General features: G+C 36.0%; 1 protein-coding gene across 9 annotated transcripts in view; it reads left to right on the top strand.

Annotated features, from left to right (window-relative positions):
• The window catches only part of TBC1D32 (TBC1 domain family member 32), a 178,783-nt gene that overhangs the window by 107,682 nt on the left and 48,010 nt on the right, over nucleotides 1–23,091 (top strand). For 8 of the 9 annotated variants that reach the window (XR_011497821.1, XR_006519202.2, XR_011497822.1 and 5 more), the window contains 4 exons: nucleotides 13,079–13,201; nucleotides 14,264–14,372; nucleotides 15,517–15,610; nucleotides 19,589–19,711. Coding sequence is in view for 6 of the 9 variants with exons in the window: in XM_044757205.2 (XP_044613140.1) it covers nucleotides 13,079–13,201; nucleotides 14,264–14,372; nucleotides 15,517–15,610; nucleotides 19,589–19,711 (449 nt within the window). In the remaining 3 variants the exon portion in view is untranslated. The remainder of the gene's footprint in view (nucleotides 1–13,078; nucleotides 13,202–14,263; nucleotides 14,373–15,516; nucleotides 15,611–19,588; nucleotides 19,712–23,091) is intronic. The other variant, XM_014859481.3, reaches the window with a different exon arrangement.

The raw sequence follows: 23,091 nt of genomic DNA, 5'->3' as shown, positions 1-23,091 counted from the left end.
TACAGTCATTCTTTCCAGTTATGTTTTATGATCTCAAGGTTTTAACATCCTTGAGGGCAGGGACCATGTCCTATTCAAACTTGTGAAAACATAAATTCTCAGTAAGCTAAAAGACATCAGGTAATGTATTATCTTTTTTTCTTGTAGCAACTTTTTGTGTATCACAAGATTCTGGAAGTACTAGGAATTGGAGGGACCACTGAGAATGGGGATGGAAGTAGAGGGTTAGGTGGAAGTATGAGATGATAGGATTAGTTCAGGTTGTGAGGTTCAGGTATGCCCTCACACTCCCTCCACTCCTACCCACTCAGCCTGGGTGACCGTTCTTCCCTGCCTCGGTAGGACGTTGGAGTTCACCTTCTGGAAATCATTAATCAAAGACAAGTGCAGCTGAGAGAACGAGTACTGTACTGAAAAAGGTTAAATGTTACTCTCTGCCAATTCAAGAGATACATTATGATTCTATTTCCTTTCCTCTTCAAATTAATTGCTCTTAGCATTAATAAGGTATCACTTTTGCATTTGCTTAGCTTTTTCTATATACCTAGCAGTAATATGTCTCAGGATTGTTCCCATAAAAATATAATAACTAATAATAATAATAATGTCAAATACTTACAACAGTGCTTACTGCATGCCAGATATTATTCTAAGCAGTTTAAATATTTTTAGTCATTTAAACCTCAGAGCATTAAAGCTCTGAGCAGTGATCGCAATAACGTTCTTTACTAGCACGGTATAATTTCCCGCCCACTAACAGAAATGCTCTTGCTCTCTTCCCTAACAGGGAGCTCTAGAGTCTCTTCAGTGTTAGCATAAATCTCTAGGTGACTTTCAGTCTTTGTTGGTTCATTTGCAATCACTTATTCATATCCTTTAATCTGTAGAGTAAATTACAGATCAGCACCCTACGTAAAATAGCAGTGGAAAGAGATGGAAGAAAAAGGAAATTGGTTAATATGTAAATGTTTGCTTAACAGCAGAGTTGAAAATATGGTTAGCTGGTGTAGTCATTGTCTCTACAAGTGGTTATGAGGCTTTAGTTGACATTTATGACTTATTTTCCCTACCACCCATTCTATTTTCCCTTGGTTCTCAACCAGCCTGAGCTGGTCAGGGTTCTTTATCTAGTGGGGCAACCCAAGCTTCATTCTGTGGTTCTTGAGCCCTTGTGGTATTGTCTGTATTGGGTTGCATTAGTCTTATTACTTTTGCTGCTGGACATGGCAGTGTCAGGAGGGGCTACAGAGTCATCCCCAGATACTAGACGTTACTTTCCTCTGTCTCCATTGCATAGCAACAGTTTTCTTTTTCTTGATGATTGTGGTCAATTCCTCCAGCCTACAGACTTACCTTATTTTACTTATTGGCCCAGGGGTTTGAGGAGCCTCAAAAGGTTAGGTGAAAATTTGTTTTCAGTTCTGGTAGAAATAGAAAAGTATTCTCTTTTGGAATAAGATCTCAAAACACCATTCCCCCCATGCCCCACCTCAAAGAATTGAGGGGTCAGAAAACCAAAGAAAGTTATTTCTGCTTCCATCCCTTAGTTCCTAGACCCATGTTATAAGAGAAATAGCACCATATATTGGTTGATGGTTCAGAGTATCTTATAGGACAACCTCAGTATTGCAAGGTATTGTGTCCTACGTGATGTCATAGTGAGTTTTCAACAAGTCATTCTACCAATATCTAAGATTAGCTACTTCTGGAACATAAGGGTATATTATAAGACCAGTAAATATTGTGGATGTTTGCTCACTGCTTTACTTTTGTTGTTAAATTAGTTTTTTGGTCAGAGTAGTGTGTTATGGGTACTGTGACCTTCAATAAGGCATCAGTAAGAAGACAATTGGTGAGATAGTATTTGGTAGAGAAGCATAGTGGTCATGGAGGTCAAATTTCGTATCTGGAGTAAGAAAGCATTTAATGTAATTAGTCTGCTATCAGGCAGCTGGTTGGTCTCCCAGTTTATATGCTGTATCTTGAGTCCAGTGTTGGTCTCTACCTATGGCAATTTGGGCACTCAGTAGTAACTGTAACTGGATCATCTGTGATGAGGGAATTCATGTTGTTTAAATCATGGATGTTCCCTACCAGTTTAGCTACCAGTCTGGTATTGTGCATTATATGTTTTCCAAAACATAAAGTTATATGTACACAGAACTCCACCATCAAGTGCAGGTAGCATTTGTAAGAATCTTAAACTGTCCCTGAGGACACAGTGTATGCATGTGTGGCTCACACATTCACAACACACACCTATGGCTCATGGGAAGCTTTGTCTAGGTGATCAGGAAAGAGGGCAAAATTAAATCTAGTTTATAGATGATACTGTGTGATGTGGTAGCACCTGCTAACGTTGGACTACTGTAGCTTTATAGCTTTTCAAAGAAGGAAAGTCTTGAAGTGTCATGTCTACTTATTTGCTTTGTTTGGAAGGAGATATGTTTCCAAATATTGATTTTTATAGACTTATGGAACATGGCGAATGGTTTGGCTGGATGATCAGGTGCTCAGAGTGAAAAAGATTGGAGGACTGGTTTAAGAAGATTGGTGGCAAAGGTATATATATGGTCCCCTGAGAATATACACAGTTTGAAAGAATATTTTTGGTTCATGTGAATGCTCTTGAGCGGAATCCCTCCTCCTCCAAAGGAGTTAAAATAATCCCTTTGGTTGATAGGTCAGCTTCTGTCCTCAGCTACCCCAGTACCCACTCAAATGGGCATGTGGACAAAGTGTCCCTGATGGTGGAGGCTAGAGATTATGTTTATCACATAAAAATAATAAAACAAGAATATTTACTCAACAAAGAGAACATAGATTTACTCCAAAATCTTAGGGACCCTTTTGTGAATCTTGTATTGCACCTTACAGAACCTCCGTATAGTATCTGATCAGCCATTGAAACTTTGACCAACATTAAATCTGCTGGATTAAAGGCGCAAGTGATAGAACCTGATTGGAGCCTGACTGGAGCCTGCCAGAGTTTTAGATCTTAGTTTAGCCTCTGGGTCACACAAAGTTGATAGAGTTATGGGTTACTTGATAAGTAGTTCAGAGCAGCACACCCAAATGTGATAGGTGTTGCTTCCAAAATTCAAAGAAACTAAAATCATGCGTTATGTTGGCTCTCTTGGTGGTGAATAGTATGTATAAGATTTAATAATACATCATGTGTATTACATATGATATCCCAACATTCTAGGTCAATAGAACTCAGAAACTTCACTGAGATGGCAATGAACTGTCTCTGTTTTTATAGATCTCTCACTCTCTGGCATGCCTGTGTTTTACTAAAGCATCTAGAATACCAGCTTCTTCCTGCCCACGTAGGTCCAGTTAAAGTTTTGTCATCAGTGGAGTATTTTTTCATAATGACCTGAGGGATGGTAGGACAATCAAGGCTGTCTTGGACTAAATTTTGGTAAAGTAATAAAGGTGTATTGCTGTCCATGTCAGGTGGAAGCAGGCTGCTTCTGGTATTCACATCAGCAGTATCTTACTGGTTATAGAGGCTTTGTTAATTCACTCTTGTAAAGAGATTTTATCTTGATGATGTCTTTTGTTACATATAATAAGTAGATACGCTGAGGCTTAGGGAAACTTGACAACATTGGGCAGATTGAGCAATTCTTCGGACTCCTGATGTATATGGGAAGTTTGTTCTCTGAGGCTCAGCATCTGTATGTAATATTTCAGAAGTTTTTGGTATCAATAATAAAAATGTGGCTGGCTTTCCACTGTTGTGACAAGACTCTTGGGAAAATCCTGAGGCTCTCCATCAATATCTTGTGCTAACTTTTTTTTTTCAAATGAAGTTTATAAATTGTGACCATTTTATTTAAGTAATATATTTTAGGGTTGTCTGTGTTGCTTCACAGAAGATTTAATTTGCTTATTGTAGCAAGAGAAGAGAAGATCTAATGATGGTAAGGTTTTGGTGAAAGTTTATGCTAGAGATTATGCTAATGTGTAGCATGAAATGTCTAATAGAGATAGAGACTTAGCTTTCAGTGCCCGAAATGAGGTGAGAAAGCTGTTATTGGATATCATCGATAAACCTCACTCAAATGAGGCAATAGATTTGACTGAATATCACCACAGTATACAAGTGCTTTCAGAGTTACTGAAGGGAACTGGATCCCTCCCCCCTTTAAATAGTCATCTGTCATGCTATGAGCAAACAAACTTTTATGTCTTCACCACCTTCAAACCGCAACACCACATCCCTGGGGGTGCTGGACTGGGCTCCTGGGAACCAGAAGACTATAATAGTGTGGGTAACGTTTGCACACTGCTTAGCAGTATATGAAATAAGGAATAAAGGAACAGCTAAGATCCTTGAGTACTATCTGTCTTTTTGTGTATAGATACTTCTCTTATTTTGATAAAAATAACCTAATAAGGCCTTACCTAAGAAAGTTTGTGCCTGGGGTTGGGGAGAGTCAATCTACTTCTGACCGTATCTTCAGAGAGAGACACACATACATACACACAAACACTTCTGAAATTTGCCTGTTTAACTTACCGTTGATATCTTTATGTAAACTTAAATTATTTTTTAATACTGTATCTCTGCCCATAAAAAAACTGAAAATATATGATTAAAACTTTTATCTACTTTTCCTATGAATTTAGATTCACCTTGGATAATTGTTGACTTTCTTTATAATACTTCTTGATATATTTAGCTTGCTTTATATGTGAAATAAGCAGCAGATTTTTTTCTTAACTTTGGGAAATTTGGTTTAGGGCCAACAAAAATTAAATTTCACAGTTTGTTACTTATAAACCTGATAATATGTAAGTTTTGAGACATGTTCTTGGCATTTTTCTAGATTAGTGGATATAAAATAATCTGCACACTTCTGTTCACTTTGTAAACCTAGCCTTAATCTCATGGTTAGGCGAAAAAATAAGTGTCTTACTCAAATGGCTCTCCTTCCATGTTTACTTTAGCTGCTGGCTTGTACAAATATGCTGGTATAATTAATGAACCCTTAAGATCTGTTTGCGAGATGATTACATAATTAAGTAGTAAATGGCACTAGTTGTTACCGAGTCTTATAAGAATCTTTATGCATCATCATGAAAGTATGTGTTCTTTTATTAGTATTCTAAATTTGTTCATTTGTCACATACAAATTTATACTTATGGATATAATGATGTACTTTTTACTGTTACTCACTCTAGCATAACACTTATGTTTTTTATGAAATATTAAAAGTGTAAATATTGCATAAAATATAAAAATACAGCTTAACAAACTATTGTAAAATAAATGTCCACATAATCCCAATCAGGTATGCAAAGAGAACTTGCCAGCACTATGCATTTGTTGGGTCATGACTCCCTCCCTTCACCCTAATGGTAACCACTATTCTGACTTTTATGGTATTTACTTCTTTGCTTTACTTTATACTTTTGCTACCCAGTTATATATTCCTAAACAATATATTTTGATCTTGTTGCTTTTTGAGCTTTATATTAATGGTGGCATAGACTGTATATTCTGTCGCATCTTACATTTTCTGGATAGCATTATGTTTCTAAGATTAATGTTGCTTGTATTCCAGTTAATTTATTTTCATCACTGTATAATATTCCATGGTATAAATACACTGTGTTTTGTTGATATATTGTGCTGCTGGTGGGCATTTGGGCTATTTCCAGTTTTTCAGTTTTGGCTGTTATAGACAACATGTAAGAACGGTAGCTTCATATCTCTTTGTATACATACATAAATAATTCTTTAGTGTGTTAAAAACAGCTATCTGAATATGCACAGGTTTGTTTCTGAGCTCCTATTCTGTTCGATTGGGTTTTTGTTCATCCTTGTACAGATATCACATTGTTTTAATTACTATAGCTTTGCAGTAAGTTACAGTAACTGATAGAGTGATTCTTCCCACTTCCTTCCTTTTCAAAATATCTTGGCTACCTTTAATCCTTTCCTTTCCATATAAATTTTAGAATCGGCTTGTGATACAAACCAGCCCACTAGGATTTAAATTATTATTGGATTGAATGTATAGATCAATAGTGAGTGAATTGACATCTTTATACTACTGAGTTTTTCAATCTGTAAACATGGTATATATCTCCATTTCATTTAAGTGTTAATTATTCTGATTAAAATGTTGTTTTTTCCATAGAGGTTTTGTATATCCTTGGTGAATTTAATATTGGTAGCCTTACATTACATTCCCCAGTATGTATCACAGTATGTGGCAATGTCATCTGGTAGTCAAGAGCATGGACTCTGGATACATATTGCCAGAGTGATCTTAGGCAAGATGCTCAACCTCTTTATGCCTCTCTTTCCTCATATGTGAAATGGGGACAGTAACTGTACCTTCCTCACAGAGTTACTGTGAGACTAAATGTTACACTGCTCCCAAATTTAAAACACCATAAGCACCTGATAAATAGAGATAAATGTCTGAGATTGTACTGATATACAAATTATCTAAGCATTTCATTTTTTCTCTCTTTAGAAAAGGTTCTTTTAAGTAATCAATGGAGGCATTTTGTTAAGCTCTATAAAAATCTTAAATTTTGGTTAAATCATTGCATAATTTATGTTTAAATTGAATCATAACTGAATTGTAGAAGAATGCACATCTTTATAATATTTAATATTCTCATCCAGGTAGGTACTGTCTCTCAATTGAGATTTTTTACATTCTTCAGTGTTACAGTGTATCTTTCTTCCTATAGGTCCTGTGCATTTCTTATTGTTATCTTCTATGTTATATGTTTGCATTTATGCGATTTCTTTTTCCATGATAGGGATTTAATTAGTTATTACTGGTATAGTATAAAGTCTTCTTTGTATTTTGTTACTGGTCACCCTACATAATTCTCATATTCATACATATGTATATGTTTTCTCTACCTAGTTTCTAGTTTTCTCCTTATTAACCAAATGGCGGCATCATACTTCTAGTTGCTAGGGTTTAAACCTTGGAGTTTGTGTTATTTTTCTATTGGTGTGTAACAAATTGCCGCAAACTTTGTGGCTTAAAGTAACACACATTTATTATCTCACTTTCTGTCTAGGTACACCTTAGCTGCGTCCTCGGTTCACAGTCTCACAAGAGTACAATAAAGCATGACATGGTGTCAGCTAGAGGCTGTGGTCTCATTAAAGTTCATTTAGGGAAGGATCTGTTTCCAAACCCACACAGATTATTGGTGGAATGTTATTCCTTATGGTTTTAGGACTGAGGGTCTTGTTGTCTTGCTGCCTAGAGACTAACGGCCCTTGTAGATTGTCAGCTGAGGCTGTCCTCACTCCGAGAGGCCATTTGTAGTTTCTTGCCGCGTGGTTTTCCCCCACATGACTGCTTGCTTCTTCCAAGCCAGCAGAGGAGAGAGACTCTAGTAAGAAAGGCACAGAGTCTTATATAGTATAATCATGTAATCATATACAGGCAATCACATACATCCTATGACATTTTACATACTCTGATTAGAGGCAAGTGACAGGTCCTGCCAACACTCAAGATAAGGGAATCACGCAGGGGCAGGAGTACTGGAAGGCTGGGGATCATGGCAGCTGCCCTAAGTCTGTCTAATCCAGAGCCATTCTTTCAATCAACAGATCCTCTACTGACAATACCATGTTTTAAGCCACTACCTTATCTAAATTATTACTGTAGCTTTTTTAAAATTGTTATCTCTATTTCTGTCCCTGCCTATATTTCAGCCAGAGTGATCCCATTAAAAGACAAATCAGATAATCTGAATCCTATACTCATAAGGTTTTTCATATCATCAGGGTGAAACCCTATTTAGTGGTTTCTCATGTCATCAAAGAAAAATCCAGTTATCACAGTGGCCTTACACAGTCCCTCGTGATCTGGACCCCTAACATTTACTTTGACCTTGTCTCCTAATACTTCTCTCTTGCTTATTCCACTTCGGCTATGTTGGCCCCTTTACTGTTCTTCAGCATGCTGTCACCTAGGTCCTTTGCTCAAGTTGTTTGCTCTGCCTGGAACACTTTTCCCCAAGAGAGCTCCGTGGCTTGCTTCATTTCTTTTAGGTGTTTAGTGAAGTGTCACCTTCCTGGTGAGGTCTTTCCTAACTACCTGATTTAAAATTGATAGAGTGATCCAGCCCCACTGCCCCCTTGTTAGAATTCCTTATTCATTTTCCTCCTTTTATTTTATCCATGCTGTATTTTTTTTTTGTTTTATAGCTTTTTATTTTGTTCGTTGTCTGCTCCCCTCCTGTTATCTTGCATTCCGTAGAGACTGGGATTTCTGTTCATATGTGTTCAGTGATGTATCCTTGGTACTTAAAACAGTGGTAGGCACTTAGTAGGTATTCAACCAGTATTTCTTAAAATTAATAAATTGAATTTTATGTCATGGCGGGGTAGTTTGTAAATAAACAGTCTTATCATCTTCTAATAATGAACATTATTATCTCTTTTCAGATAGCAAGACTCTTATTTTTTTCTCATCTTTTTTGCAGTGACTTTAACTTCTGGAACAATGTTAAATAATGGACAGTTTGCCTTCTTCATGACCTTAATGAGAATGCTTTTCCTGTTTATGCTTTTAGCTCTTGCATTGAGATAAATTTGTTTTTTAAATCAAATTTTAAAAGTAACCTTTCTTTAATTTACTTAGAACTTTTTTGGAGGACAGGGAGTAGAGAGTGGATGTTGAATCTTAAGTCAAGTAGCTTTTAAGCATCTGTCAGATGATTATATGGTTCTTTTCTATTATATATTGATGTCATGAATTACATCAGGAGATGTTTTAGTAGTAAACTATCCTTTTCTTCCTGGAATGAACTGTACTTGGTCATAGTATGCTATTCTTTTAATTTACTGCTGCATCAAATTTGCTAGGCTTTACATTATTCCTAGTACTTGTAAGATCTTTACACATCATTTGTTAAAGTTTCTATTTACTCATTCTCTAATGAGGAGAATTCAGTCCAGGCATGCATTTGCTCTGAGTTGCTTCAGTTCACCTTGGATCATCTCATTGTCCGTCTAAATCCTATGGACCCCTTCTTCCAAATCATAAACTAGAGGACATTGAGGGTCATTTTCATTACCTAGTTACTGATTTAGTAGTCTCTGGAAAATTCAAAGGTCACTAGGTTCTCCTTTTGTAATTTAAAGCTTTATTGTTTAGTTGGTCACAACTTGATTCTTACTATTTTTCTAACAAAATGTGTAGAGTCGTTCTTCACATCTTTTTGCTCCACATATTCAGTCAATCAGGAAATTCTCTCTGCTTTTGACATAATTTTAAATTCACTCTATATTTTAGTTTATGTCAGGACTTTCTTTTGTTTATTCGTGTGTCATTAACACACTTTAAAAATTATTACAGCTTCGTACTGTATTTTAATATCTGCACGGCGTTAGCTCTCCTCCCAGTGTTGCTCCGTGGTTCTGCTGGTGTTGAATGTTGCCGTGGATATGTCTGAGGACAGCCTGATTTCCTCCTCCTCCCTTCCCACTCTTTTAGTGACTTGATCTTTTTCCCTAGATGCCTCAGTGCTTCTGTCTTTTTCTTTAAGTCAAATAGCTTTACTAGGCGCTGGCTCAGCGTTGACTCTTTTGGTCCCGTTTCCCCTTGGATGTGTGGTGTACTTTATGTACTTAGACTCATGGCTGCTTTTCTCTCAAATTTTCTTGATGAATATCTTTAAAGATGTACCCTGTTGGGTTATTTCTGTTATCTCTTCAAGAAATCCGTAATTCAGACTCTTTATTTTCATTATATTTTCTACTCTCATTCTGTCCCCTATACCATTTATTGTGCTTTTAGCAGCATTTGCTTTTTTTGTTTTACTGTTGCCAATTGTGCGTTAATTTCGATGACAATTTTATTCTTCTTTCTTTCGCTCTTCTAGTTCATGTTTTATCTTTTCTGGTTGTTTTGCTGTTTCTTCCTGTGCTCGTCCAACTCTGTTTTGTGCAAAGAGCTTAATGGGGACCATTGCTTTATTAAACATTTTTTTATTGACATATAATTGACATATAACATCGTTTAAGTTGTAGAATGTGTTGGTTTGATACATATGTATAACTTTTTTAATTCATGGAAAATTATTTGGTCATAGTTTTCAAGTGCTTAATGGTAACGCTGTGTGTGTGTGTGTTGGGGGTGTATTTGCCATCTGTTCCTCCTGTTATTTTCCTCCATCTTCCTGGAGCACCTTTGTATGCATTCCTGCATTCTTTTTGGAGGGACGTAAGTTGCTTTTTTATCATCAGCTGTTTGTAGGAGGCTCATGTTGAAGAGAAGGTAGGGTCATGTGCCTGGTTAGTTGGAATCTTTCTACAGGCCCAAGTTGTGCGAGAGAGTGTTTTTGTCCCCTTTTTGTGCTGTCTCTGCTGACCTTACTATGGAGGTAGTTTTGTTTATTAATAATTGTCTCTCTAACCTGTAACCAATAATTAACAATTGATTTGTCTGTGACTCCTTGTTCCACCATGCGCCTTCTACTACAAGAGTTACAGGAGAATCAAGGGTCCTCCTGTTGCTGTCCTCTGTATTCCATTTCCACTGTTGCAAATAGGGGATTAGGTTTTTAATCTGAGTATAGTCATGTATCACTTGACAATGGGGATATGTTCTGAAAAATGCGTCATTAGGCAATTTTGCCATTGTGCAAACATCATAGAGTGGACTTACACAAACCTACATGGTATACCCTACTACCTGTCTAGACTATATGTACTAATCTTATGTGACCACTGTCGTCATTGCTGGAAGCATCATTATGCAGTGCATGACTGTATACTCCTCCTTTTTGAAAAATTTGTTGTTTTTACTTAGAAATTTATTCTTTTGAGAAATTTATTTTACTGTTTTTTCCATCATGGGCAGCCATGACATCCTTTCTCAATTTCTTTTCCCCGCTAGCAGTATTTGCCCTATTTTGACTGCCCTTCAACTCATTTTGTGGTTAAAAACTTTTATGATATGCTATTTGTCTCTCCTCTCAATCCTTGGGATTATTTCCAGGATGAGAAAGGGGAAATGCCAACTTAAACTTCTAATTTGCAGATGATAGTGTAAGTATCCTTTCATTTTGGTTCCATTGCACTTTATCTAGCAAATGTTTTCACTTTTATAAACTAAGTATAGACCATTTCTCTAAATTGATAATAGTAGTTTTACTTTTATATGCATTTGGTTATTTTAGCCAGATTCTAGGGAGGGAATTTGAGTTGCCATTTTTGACTCTTAAAGACATCCACCAAACATATTTTCTCTCTTTTTATGGATGCTATTGAATAGGTAGAATGTATATTGCACCACAATTCAGAAACTCTAAAAGATATACAGAGAGGAGCCTGTTTCCTTCCAGCATCTCAGATCCCCCCCCCCAACCCCCACCCCGTGAGCTAACAGTTCTAACCAGTTTCTTTTTTATCCTTGGAGAGAGATTCTGTGTAAAAACAAATATATATTTGTATATATATTCAAGTGTTTCTCCATTTTTATTCAGATGCTACCACTGTACACAACATTTTGTGCCTCTCCTTTTTCACTTAACATACCTTGGAGATAGTTCTTTATCAAAATATATATAACTACTCTGTTCAGATGTCTGCATAGTATACAACTATAAAAATGTACCTTAAACATTTAAACTTTTTGTTATTGATGGACATTAAAAAAATTTTCTTTTGTTATTATGACCATTCTGCAATAAGTGTCTTTGTATGTAAGCTATTATGCTCGTGTTTGACTATCTCTCTGAGATAAATCAGCAGACGTGTAATCAGAAGGTTGGTTTCTTCTTGGATCTCCTGTTTCGTCAATACCACCTTTCGGTGAAACCTTCCCTAACCACTCGATCTACTGAAGCCACCCAGTGTCCCCTTCACATTATCTTTTTTATATACTTTTATATCATAGTATTAGTAGACATATAAAAAGGTAGGATGAGCAGGAGTATAATGAACCTTCCATGTACCCATCACTCATCTTTAACAATTATCACTATTTTCCAATCTTTCTTCATCTCTCTCTCCCTCCCATACACATTTTTTTCTTAAGTACTTTAAAGCAAATTCCAGCTATAATGCCATTTTACCCATGAATAGTTCAGTGTGTATCTGTAACAGATAAGGACCTAAAAAAAAAAGCATTACCACTATGCCGTTATTACATCTAACAAAATTAACACTATTTCCTTGATCTCATCTAGTACCTTTCCCATATTTTCCTATGAGACTAAAGAACTTTTTGCACTTTTACAGTTTTTGCTTGAATCACAATCAAAACAAAATCTTCACATTGACTTATTTTTTTTTAGTTTATAACTTCCTCTACCCTTTTTAAATGCATTTTTTCCCTAAAGAAATAATATTGTAATAATATGTAGGTTTCTCCAAATTCTGAATTTGATTGTTTCCTGCCTGTGGTATCTTTTAACATATTTCTCTGCTCCTTGTAGTTCCTGTGAACTGATAGTGAGATACCTAGGATTGGGTAGTTTCAGGTTCAGTTTTCTTGGCAAGACTGTTTCATAGACAGTGCAGTGTACGTCCTCTTGTGTCACAATAGGAGCCACATGACTTCTACTTGTCTCTCTTTTAGTAGTGTTAAGATGCGTCAGTGTGCGTAGATGTTCTCAGCTTTATCTGACAATTATAAAGTTACTCATTGACCTTTCACCTAATGAACATTTCTTGAATCGGTAGTAAAATGATTCTGTCATTTTTTCTGTAATTAAGTGATGAATAAAAAGTCGGAATTTGCAGTTTTTATGGAATTGTTAACGTTCTCTAATTTTTAAATTAAGTAGCACTTGAGAAGAAAATTTGCTATTCCTAGATTTAGACAATTTTTAAAAATCTTGGTTAGGAATTACCCGTGGTCTTTAAATAATATTTCAATAGGAAAAACTTTTGAAGTCAAATACTATTCAAAATGATTAAAAAATATATTTGAAATAACTATGTGATCTTTCTTATAAAAATATAAATTTATATTTTGACGTGTCGGTATTTGAGACACTAAGAAAGTTTCTAAACTTTTAGGACAGATTTTACAAAGTCTGCTTTCATTGTTCCTGTTTGTATAGGTTATTAAGCGTGGTATGCTGTGATCTGGACACTCTGCTCCTATTAGAGGCTCAGTATCAAGTATCGGAAATGCTACTAAATGCTCAAGAAGAAAATATCTTAGAGACCTCTGAGAGCCAGAGGTAAAAAAAATGCCTATTACGACATGATAATAACAGCAGTTTTCTTTACAGATACTCTGTAAAGACAGTAATTTTCTGTATAGTTTGTTTAATGTTTCTCCACTATCTGAATTCACTAGATTTAAACAACAGAGTAAAAAGCAGTTAAAGCATAAACGTCACAGAAAGATTGTGATAGATGTTCTTGGAGAGGCCTTGCAGAGTACTGCTTTCTAAGTTCTTGTTTTAATTTAGTTTTTTGTTTGGTTTTTGTTTTTAGTTAAGCCCTAACTTTATTAATGGTTACATGAAGTTGTATCACCTTTAAATCCAGGCTGCATGTGTAAGATGACCCATTAAATAAAATGTTTGATTATGTGTCCCTTGTAGAGACACTTTGCTCCATTCTCTTAATTATATTCATAGTCATAAAATCTGATTATTGCAAAATGAGGTTATGGTAATATCTTGATAATTCTTTTTCTTTTAACAGATCACACTTGCCATCTCCTCTTTGGCTGACATTTATTGAATACACATTCAATAGCTGGCATTGTTTTCGTGTCTATAATTTTAAAAAATGTGTGCCTCTATCCTAGCTAGGTCTTAGAAGATTATAGAAGACCAGGCACGTAACTAGATACTCTAGATGTAGTATAGAAGGGTGGTATTAACAGCTGCAAGAAGTGTGGAGGCTGCTCAAAAGCACCATTTAGATTTTGAATTTAAGGCACTGGTCTAGAATTTAAGGGAAACTTGGCCAAAAATGTGATAACGGCATTGTGGAAATAATGCATGTCTTAATCCCATTTCTTTAAAGGCAATAACATTTGTCAAGGAAATATTTACTAATGTCATTCATCTCGTATCCATTATATCTCCATCAATTCTTTGCTCTTAGGCAAAGAAAGCTATAAGATGAAAGTGAATTTAGCCCTTTATAAGCCATACATTGATAGCCTATTTTCCAGATCTCTCTATAGAAATTTTTCTGCCTTTTTTCTTTATATTCCACTGACTTGGTTTTAAAATTAAATCATATTCAATTAAGGAGATGACAAAATTGATATATTTATTTTTCAGAGATTTTATAATTGACGGCTTATCAGTAGAAAGAAATCATGTTCTTGTTAGAATAAATCTTACTGGTGGGCCAATGGAACGGATTTTGCCACCAAGGATACTGGAGAAGGTGAGTGAGGTAAAGAGAAAGCGGAACATTTTTCTGACATCTTTTGAAGCAACGTAGCCAACTCAGGTGACAGTAAACAACAGCTGCTGAATGTCTAGATCACAGAGTTGAACTTTTGTTACTAGGAAAACTCTGGATGCCAGTAAACGTGTTCAAATGAAAATAGTCTTCTTCATGGCGAGGGGTCCTGAGTGCTGGTTTGTGTTGCAGAGTAAGGTACTGTTTCATTAAAAAGTTGTCATACCCACAACTAGAATGTACAACTATGTTCTGGGGGGGAGGTGAGGAGGAAAAGCAAAAAAAAAAAAAAAATTGTCGTTTTCCAGGGCTGGCCTGGTGGTGCACTGATTAAGTTCACTCGTTCCGCTCCAGTGGCCGTGGGTTTGCTGATTCGGATCCTGGGTGCGGACCTGTGCTTATCAAACCATGATGTGATAGGCATCCCATATATAAAATAGAGGAAGATGGGCACAGATGTTAGCTCAGGGCCAGTCTTCCTCAGCAAAAAGAGGAGGATTGGCAGCAGATGTTAGCTCAGGTCTAATCTTCCTCAAAAAAAAAAAAGACAAAAAGTCATTTTCCACGTGTCTTTGAAGTTTTACTTTTGATATCTTTCTCTTTCATGTTATCTAATTTTTAGTAGATGATTAGATTCTTTTTGTATTTAATTTGCAATATTGAGTACCTCTCCTCCATCAGTATTCATAGAGTTTGATATTCTCTTGAAGGTTTTTGTTGTTGTTATTAAGTACATTTTTGCTTTGTCACTCTGGGAAAGATGAGATAGAAATGATTTACAGCACAAGAGAAACAGTTTTGTGAGCAACAGAGGAAATACAGGTTTTTTTGAAGACTATAATTTTCTTTTCATGAAAAAAAATACTAAATCTGTCGTGATGAGTCCTAGTTGCTTGAACAGGTTCCCATCTATTTGTCTCCAGTGCTTATTTAATGTTGTTTCTATTACATTTCATTTTAGTTATTATCAGAGCATTGAATTATGAGATCAGATAGCTTTTGGTTAGTTTGACCAAAACTCTAGAATTCATAAAACAAAAGCCAATTTAAATTAATGATATTTCAGAAAGCCTTAAAATTCATATTATTGTAAACTATGTAAAATCATCTGTCTTGCTTTTTTTAGGGTGATGATCCATATCCTTGGCCAATGTTTTCATCATATCCTTTGCCAAACTGCTATCTGTCGGAAGTTACAAGAAATGCTGATGTAAGACAAGGTAAAATATTTACCATCAAATGCCATGTTGTTTTAGTGCTTTTGTTGTTGTAATTTGAAAAAAGAAAGCATTATGAAGGGAGATTAATACTGTTTTTCATTCGGCTTGTATACATGAATACATTTATGCCAATTTCTTTGCAAGTTTTTATTTTTTCACATTTCTTACTAAATTAATATTTGTATGCTAAATAATTTTATCAGAATCTTTTTTTGGTTTAAAAAAAGGAATCAGTGTTTTTTGAGATACATAGAACCTTATTCAACAGAGTAATATTTTTTAGTATCTGTGTGCCATACATAAGTCCTGTGTGCTCAAGACTTGGGATATAAATATGTATTATATCAATATAATAAAAATTCAGGTATCCACCTTAGAGGAGTTTGTGAACTTTTAGAGAATATGTTCAAGTAGTTAGATAGTTATATGGTAGTACAGTGTGATAGGAGCTAAATAGACAAATGTGCAGCCTGCTAGGATACCACATAGTGGGACACCCTTCCAAAGAAAATTGTGTTTAAAGCAAGGCATGAAGTGTAAGTATGTGTTTTCTGGGTAATGGAAGAGCATTTTTACTAGAGGAAATAGCAGAGAGTCTAGAAGGAGCAATTATATTCAGAGAACTGTGAGTAGTTCAAGGATGTCTGAGATTTGGGAGTAAGAGTGACCAGAGAGAAAACTAAACAGGTAAGCCAACCTTAGCCATAAGGACAGAGTTGCTCGAGTTCAGGCATTTTGACCTTATCATATGAGGAATGAAATTTTAGTTTTTAGACTAAAGAATTCTAAGATGAAATATGAACATGTATAATGAAACTATTCATTAATTTGGGAAGTTAAATCTTATATCAACATGATATTTATAAAGCCATCAAACTTGCATTGGAAAGAAATGACATATATAAGATTCATTTCACACAGGTTAGATTCTATGGAATGATTGTTGAAAAATAAGAAATTTTTCCTCTTTCTTCCTTCTAGGCTTCATATGCCATTTTTCTTTCCCTGTGTTTATTTGCTTTAAAACAATTAATAGAGGCCATCAATTGATAGACATTTTGTTTCTATTCAGTGTTTGAGATGTACATTATATATCTCACAATTGCATAGAAACAAAAATTCTATTTTTTTCGTCTCTACCTAGAGGTCAGGGAAAGAGAAAGAGCATGAGGGCTCTTTTAAAGTTGTTAATATTTGTCTTTATAATATTTGCACTTTAAAAATTTTCTGTTTGTATTTTCCTCTTGTGTGACCTAATCTATTGCTTTCAGAGACATGGGAGTGATGTTAAGTATTTTTCAAAGAGAGACTCTTGAGAGAATACCATTTGGACTGTCCTCCCACCGACTCCCGTCTTTCTGTGAATCCAAACCATTCTCAGTCTGTTAGTGTGTTTTCCTATCCTACTTTGTCTTCTTAATCAGAGTTTTTATGTTCTGTCATTCTTGGTTTAGGTTTCCTCATCTCTTTGCCCACTCATTCCTTTATTTAATGCGTTTCTCGAGTGCTGATTTTCGGGTGCTTCACTAGGTACTGGAGATACGATGATCTATAAGACATGGTCCATTCTCGGGGCCTCAGCCATTTTCCTGTGATCTCTTGCTTGTTGTGACGTAGTGTTGTTATCTTTGCTGTTTCACTTGGAAACAAATATTTTTTATTAGTTTTTTCAACAACAGCTTCATTCATTATGAATTTTATTATGTGACTGCCACATTTGGTAATTTGTTTCTTCAAAATAGTTTGATAAAAAATGTCTTTATCATTTTAAACTGAACAAGACAGAAATCAAAAAGTAAGATTAGATGGAGACTTCTCTGAGAAGAAAAAAATATATCATCAATTCCTAGGAATCAGTGCTCAGAGGAGTATAATTTCACTCGCTGCTCTACTCTTGTAAGTGATTTAGAAAAGGGAGTAATAATAGTTTCTCTGTCTAGCCCCAAAGATAACTGCTGAATGATATTAACCTCAGGTGGGCCTGTAATGCTGCTGGCGGTCGAACAGTGGCCCCTGTGTCCCGTTCACTCCCCTGGTCTCCGTGATAACTACTCTCAAATCTTCTCTTTCATCAAACTTTCCTCACCTCTTCCCCATCCTTCCTGTCAGATGCTAACTTTGTTTCCTATATTACTGACCAAGTAGAAATAGTCAGAAAAGAGCTTCCATGTGCTCCTGAAACATGTCACCTCACTTAGCTGCATCTGTGCCAATTTAGATTTTCTGTTATTACTGTGAATAAACTGCTAGTGTTACTAACAAAGGCCAACTTCTCTATGTATTTGTGCACTACATTCCATTCTCTTTTTCTCAAAGATATTGTTTCTAACAGTTCTCTCTTTTTCTTTATTGTTGTTTTTTTTTTGGGGGGAGTGCTCTCCATAAGCCAACAAGCATGCTGTTAGTTCTTCCATATTTAAAATACCTACTGTTGAACCCTCTTTCCCCTCACTACAATCCCATTTCTGTCTTTTTACTGCAAAATTCCTTGAAGGAGTTGTCTAATCTTTATATTCCAGTTACTCTCTTTCCATTCTTTCTAGAAAGCTAATTAAGCTTTTACTGCTACCATTCCACCATGATTAAATCTACTGGCCAGATCTCAGTCCTCATCCTACTAGACTTAGCTTTTTATTTTTTATTTTTTTTGGTGAAGAAGATTGGCCCTGAGCTAACATCTGTTGCCAATCTTCCTCTTTTTGCTTGAGTAGGATTGTCACTGAGCTAACATCTGTGCCAGTCTTCCTCAGTTTTGTATGTAGGGTGCTTCCACAGCATGGCTTAATGAGCTGTGTGTAGGTCTGCACGTGGGATCTGAACCCGTGAACTCCAAGTTGCTGAAGTGCACAAAATTAACCACTACACCACCGGGCCGGCCCCATAGACACTTAACATGTTTGATCTATCTCTCTTTTTTGAAACACTTCCTTCACTTGGCTTTCAGAAAATACGTTATCTGATTTTCCCCCTGCATTTCTGGCAAATTCTCCTTTGTCTCCTTTGTTGGATCTTTCACGTCTTTCCAACCTCTAAGCTTTGGAGCACCCCAGGGCTCAGCTCTCAGTTGTCTTTCTTCCTAGCTATGCTTACTCTTGGGAGGGTCTCATCTAGTCTCGTGACTGAAATACTGTTCAATATGCTGATGGCTCTCAGACTTATGTCTTCAACCCCTAGCTCTACCCTGAACTCTGTAATTGTATCTGTCTACTTGACACCTCTGCAAGGAGGGTTAATAAGCATATCAAACTTAACAAGTCTGATAAACTTATGATACTTCATCAGAATCCATTCCTTTGGTATTCTTCCTCATTAAATGGCCACGCTGTGCTTCCTGTTCTTCAGGCAGTAAACCTGAGGGCCTTCTTTGACTCCTCCCTGTCTTCATACCCTACATCTAATCTGTCAGCAAATGCTCTTGACTGCATTTCTGAAATAAACTCCTACACCACCACCCTCCTCTCTCACCTCTGTTAGTGCAGTAACCTGCCGAGTGTTCAGTGTGTTCTCAGCACAGCTTCCAAAGTGATGCTGTTGAAATGTGGATTGTATCATGATTCCTCTGGTTGAAACCCTCCAGTGGCTTCCCCGTAGCCTACAAGGCCCAACACGCTTATGACTTCTTTCCTATCACATGCTGTTTTAGTTTAGTACAATTTCAAGCCTGTTTATTTAATTCCGTATTTTCCCACCATGTTGGACAGTAACTTCTATTGTCTTTCTGTTTGTCCTTAAAACACAGGTATTTGAATAAGTCATTATTTTCAATTTAACAGCAGTACCTAATACTTCCTCCTAATAATAGTGGTCCTGACATTACTGTGGTTCTTGTTAAGTAGGAGAGAATGATCTAGGCACCTGTGGATAGCCCAGAATTACCTCGGAAAGAGATTTTACATAGAAACATTATGAATTGAATATGAATCAAACATATGTCATTCTGATATAGCTGATGTGTCACTGATTCTGTACTCGTATTAGAATGGCAGAAAACGGGAGAGGAACTCAGGAGCACGCCTGGCTTTCCATTGTACCTAAGAGAGTACAGTGATGATGTTTCTCTGAACTCAGTGAGAAAAATGGAGCCAAATGCATTTCTAACAGGTATAAAGCTAAATTGAAAATAATGTTTCTGGATGAATACAGTTTGGTATATTAACAATTGGGGGCTTTTAAAAATACTGTGTTTAAGCTACTAATACTTTAAGACACAATAGCTATTTTGAAGGCAAGAGTTTACTTTCCATTTTGCTTTTTTGATTTAAAAGTAATGATTCACTGATTCTAATAGGTGTTATTTTAGCGATCATTTGCACTGCAAAATTTTGGGATATCATTTCACAGTTGTGGACAAAAACCACTTCAGTTTCGTGCACATGATATCCTCCTCATTTGTCTCCCAGCTTCTAGATTTATTCTCCTTGCTACAGTTAGCATCTCCTCATCTGTTAAATTGCCTCTTGTTAGCTCATTGGCATCATTGTTAGCTATTAGATGATTTATCTTCATCTGTAAATAAGAATCTTGAGACATCATCTTGTTCAGTTATTTTTCTTTGTGCACATTTTTAGGGTCACCATACTAAAATGTAAAAGCCCTTTAAAAACTACTGATTAATATTATCTATGTGTATGTACATATGTACATAGATATATATGGGCATGTGCAAATATACATATGTGTGTGCCTATATGTATATGTCATGTATGTGAGCACATATGAGTCATTTTACATGCGTGAAGAAATTATCTTCCTTGTGGTATAAATAACTTCTCAGAAACATCATCCCCCTGCCACCTGAGAGTTTAGATAAGTAGGAAGAAATGAGTTAGTGCAGTCACTTATTGTTACCTGTGCGGAGGATAGGAAAGAGGGAAGGGGAGTGGGAGAAAGGAGAGCTGGGCGGTGGTTAAATTGCACCTGTTGTAAAGCTCACCTCATTAGTTTCCTTTTTCTCAGACATGACAGTCCTGAACTGTCTGTTGGCCAATGTCTGAAAACAGTTGTTAGATATATTTTCTCCAGTTTTCTAGTTGTTTACAGCAGAAGGGCAAGTCTATTCCCAGTTCTTCCATCATGACCAGAGCAAAAATCTGGTTTTTAATTTTTTTGTGTGATTATAGACATAGAATTTCATGTTTCCCAAAATTTCTATGTATCATTCATATTGTTCTACTGCTGTAATCACTAATTTAGAGTGATTGTATTCCTGTGGTTCCATTCCTCTGATTCCATTTCCCCTTGCCTCATTCTCTGGTCCAAGGGCCTTTGCTGGAGTAACGCATTGGCCTCTCTCTGGACTTCCTCACTTATTCTGCAGAAAGCTAGGAAGGAAGAAAGTTTGGTAGGTGAATTTGGTAGAAGGAATGGAAAATCTTGAATTAGCCTACTTGTAGGCTGTGCTTTCAAGTGAGCCTGTCTTTAGGTCATATTCACACCTTTTCTAACACGAGCAGTCAGGAAAGGCTTTTGGTTGTCTCTCATTGTTTGTGATTGAATAGGTTTGTTTGGTTCAGGGGACATGTTTGGAAGCCCATGTGGCAGCAGATCCAAGTACTGGTGCCTAATTTAGCTGTTTTGGTACTAACAGATATTTTGAACTCTGTTTATCTATTTCTATCTACTTCTTGTTGGCCCTAAATTTAGAGGGGGAAATAAAGAAATTATTATTCCCCTCAAATACAAAAAATCACAGGTATACATGTTTTTTCAGTTAAGGTTATATCAAATCACTAAATATTTTTAACTGTGAAGAAGGCAAATTGGAAAGCTCACACTCTCATTGCTGGCTGGGGGAAACCATAACCACAAGTATGTAAAGGATACCAAGTTGTCTCCTAAGTGTCTTGTAGTCACTTTGTGTCCAGCTCAGCATTTCTTTATTACCTCAAATCCAATTTCTAGCTTTCTACACTGGGCCTTTCAGTGCATCAACCCATAGATTCAGATGCATACCTGCTACTTCAGCACTGTGTGCAATCATAGGGCCTTGTGCTCTTTTCCTTAGAATGAGATGATGAAAAAGTGAAGCAATAGCAAATGTGAAAGCAGAGAAGAGAGCAGAAGGAGGGGTGTGGAGCAAGAGGGAAGAGGCACAGGATAACATAGGATTTTTAAATAGCAGGTAATTTATGAAAGAGCTACATGGACATCTTCTAGTTGAAGGAGATGGTAGTGGTTATAAGTGACAGGGTTACACGTGGATAGAAAAGATGGCATAGAGAAGGAAACAAAGATGAAAAACAAACAAACTGCATTTGTCTTTGCGATCATGTGCCGCTAGTGATTCTTATTAGGCTCTCGGTAGTTTGCTCTTGGGAAATAAGTAGATATTCTAAATTGAAACTGTAAAAATTCCATGTTAATGCTGTTGAATGAAGTCTTTTACCTAATGTATATCAAGATCCATTTAACATTAAAAATTTGTTCTTAATAACATAATTTTCAACAAAATTATCAGCTGTGATATTTGAGTTTAGATTAAAAGTTTTGAGAATTTTTGTTAAAAAGAATCATTTTCTCCTTTGACTTAATTTTTATCTCATTATTAATTCTGATTGAGGCTGGTTGTGAAATGTTAGAGGATTATTCTGGTCTTGATATTCAAGGAGAATATAGTAGATTAGTACTAAATATCAGAATTACACATTCTTTCAGCGAAACAATTCTTTCTGGTTTATGTGTATTTATGTGAGTATGCATATATTTGTTGTATTTATTTGTATACTCCTGTGTTTGTATGAAAGAGTATGTCTGTAGCTTTGATATGAGAAGGCTTTTTTTGTGACCTATATGTCAAATAGGGCAAGGACATGTTTAAATTATTATTTCTATACTTAATCATACAATTGGATATGTGATAACCATGAGGACTGTGAGGATACATAGCTTCTTATTTAGTGCTAAATAAAACCAATTTAGATCATAGGAATGATATGTATATCTTGATTGCACTATATCTATTATAATCTGTGTGTATAATCTGTATGCACACACACGTACACGCGTATACACACATACGTTTGCTTTGACATGTAAGGTTCATGAGGGCAAGAAATCTGGTCTGTCTTGATTGTTATAGCCACAGACTATATTTACTGAATGTATTTTTAGAAAGATTAGATGTAAAAATAAAATCAAACTAGTTTTGGTATGGTGGAAAGATTAATTTTTAAAGCCTGTATGAATAAAGACTTGCTCTCTTTCTTATAATTTTATTCATCTTAAGAAAATAGTGAAGAGTTGGTTGAAATTCTTTCTACCTGAGGTTGACCACGAGTTTCTTCCTGGTGGGATTCATCTGTCCAAAGTAGAGCTTAGGCGGGGGTATTTTGTAGTGTTATTATTCCCAGACCACATCGTGGGCAGAAGCAACCAGGCCTTTGACCCTAAATTTTCAAAAGTTTCTTGTTGCCTTTTGATCCCCAAAATCTCCTTCAAGAAAAGTGGTAGAAGGTGTGAGTTCATGTGACTATCGATTCCCC

Source organism: Equus asinus, chromosome 24 (genome assembly GCF_041296235.1).
Source record: "Equus asinus isolate D_3611 breed Donkey chromosome 24, EquAss-T2T_v2, whole genome shotgun sequence".
NCBI lineage: Eukaryota > Metazoa > Chordata > Mammalia > Perissodactyla > Equidae > Equus > Equus asinus.
This window is presented reverse-complemented; position numbering and strand designations above follow the sequence as displayed.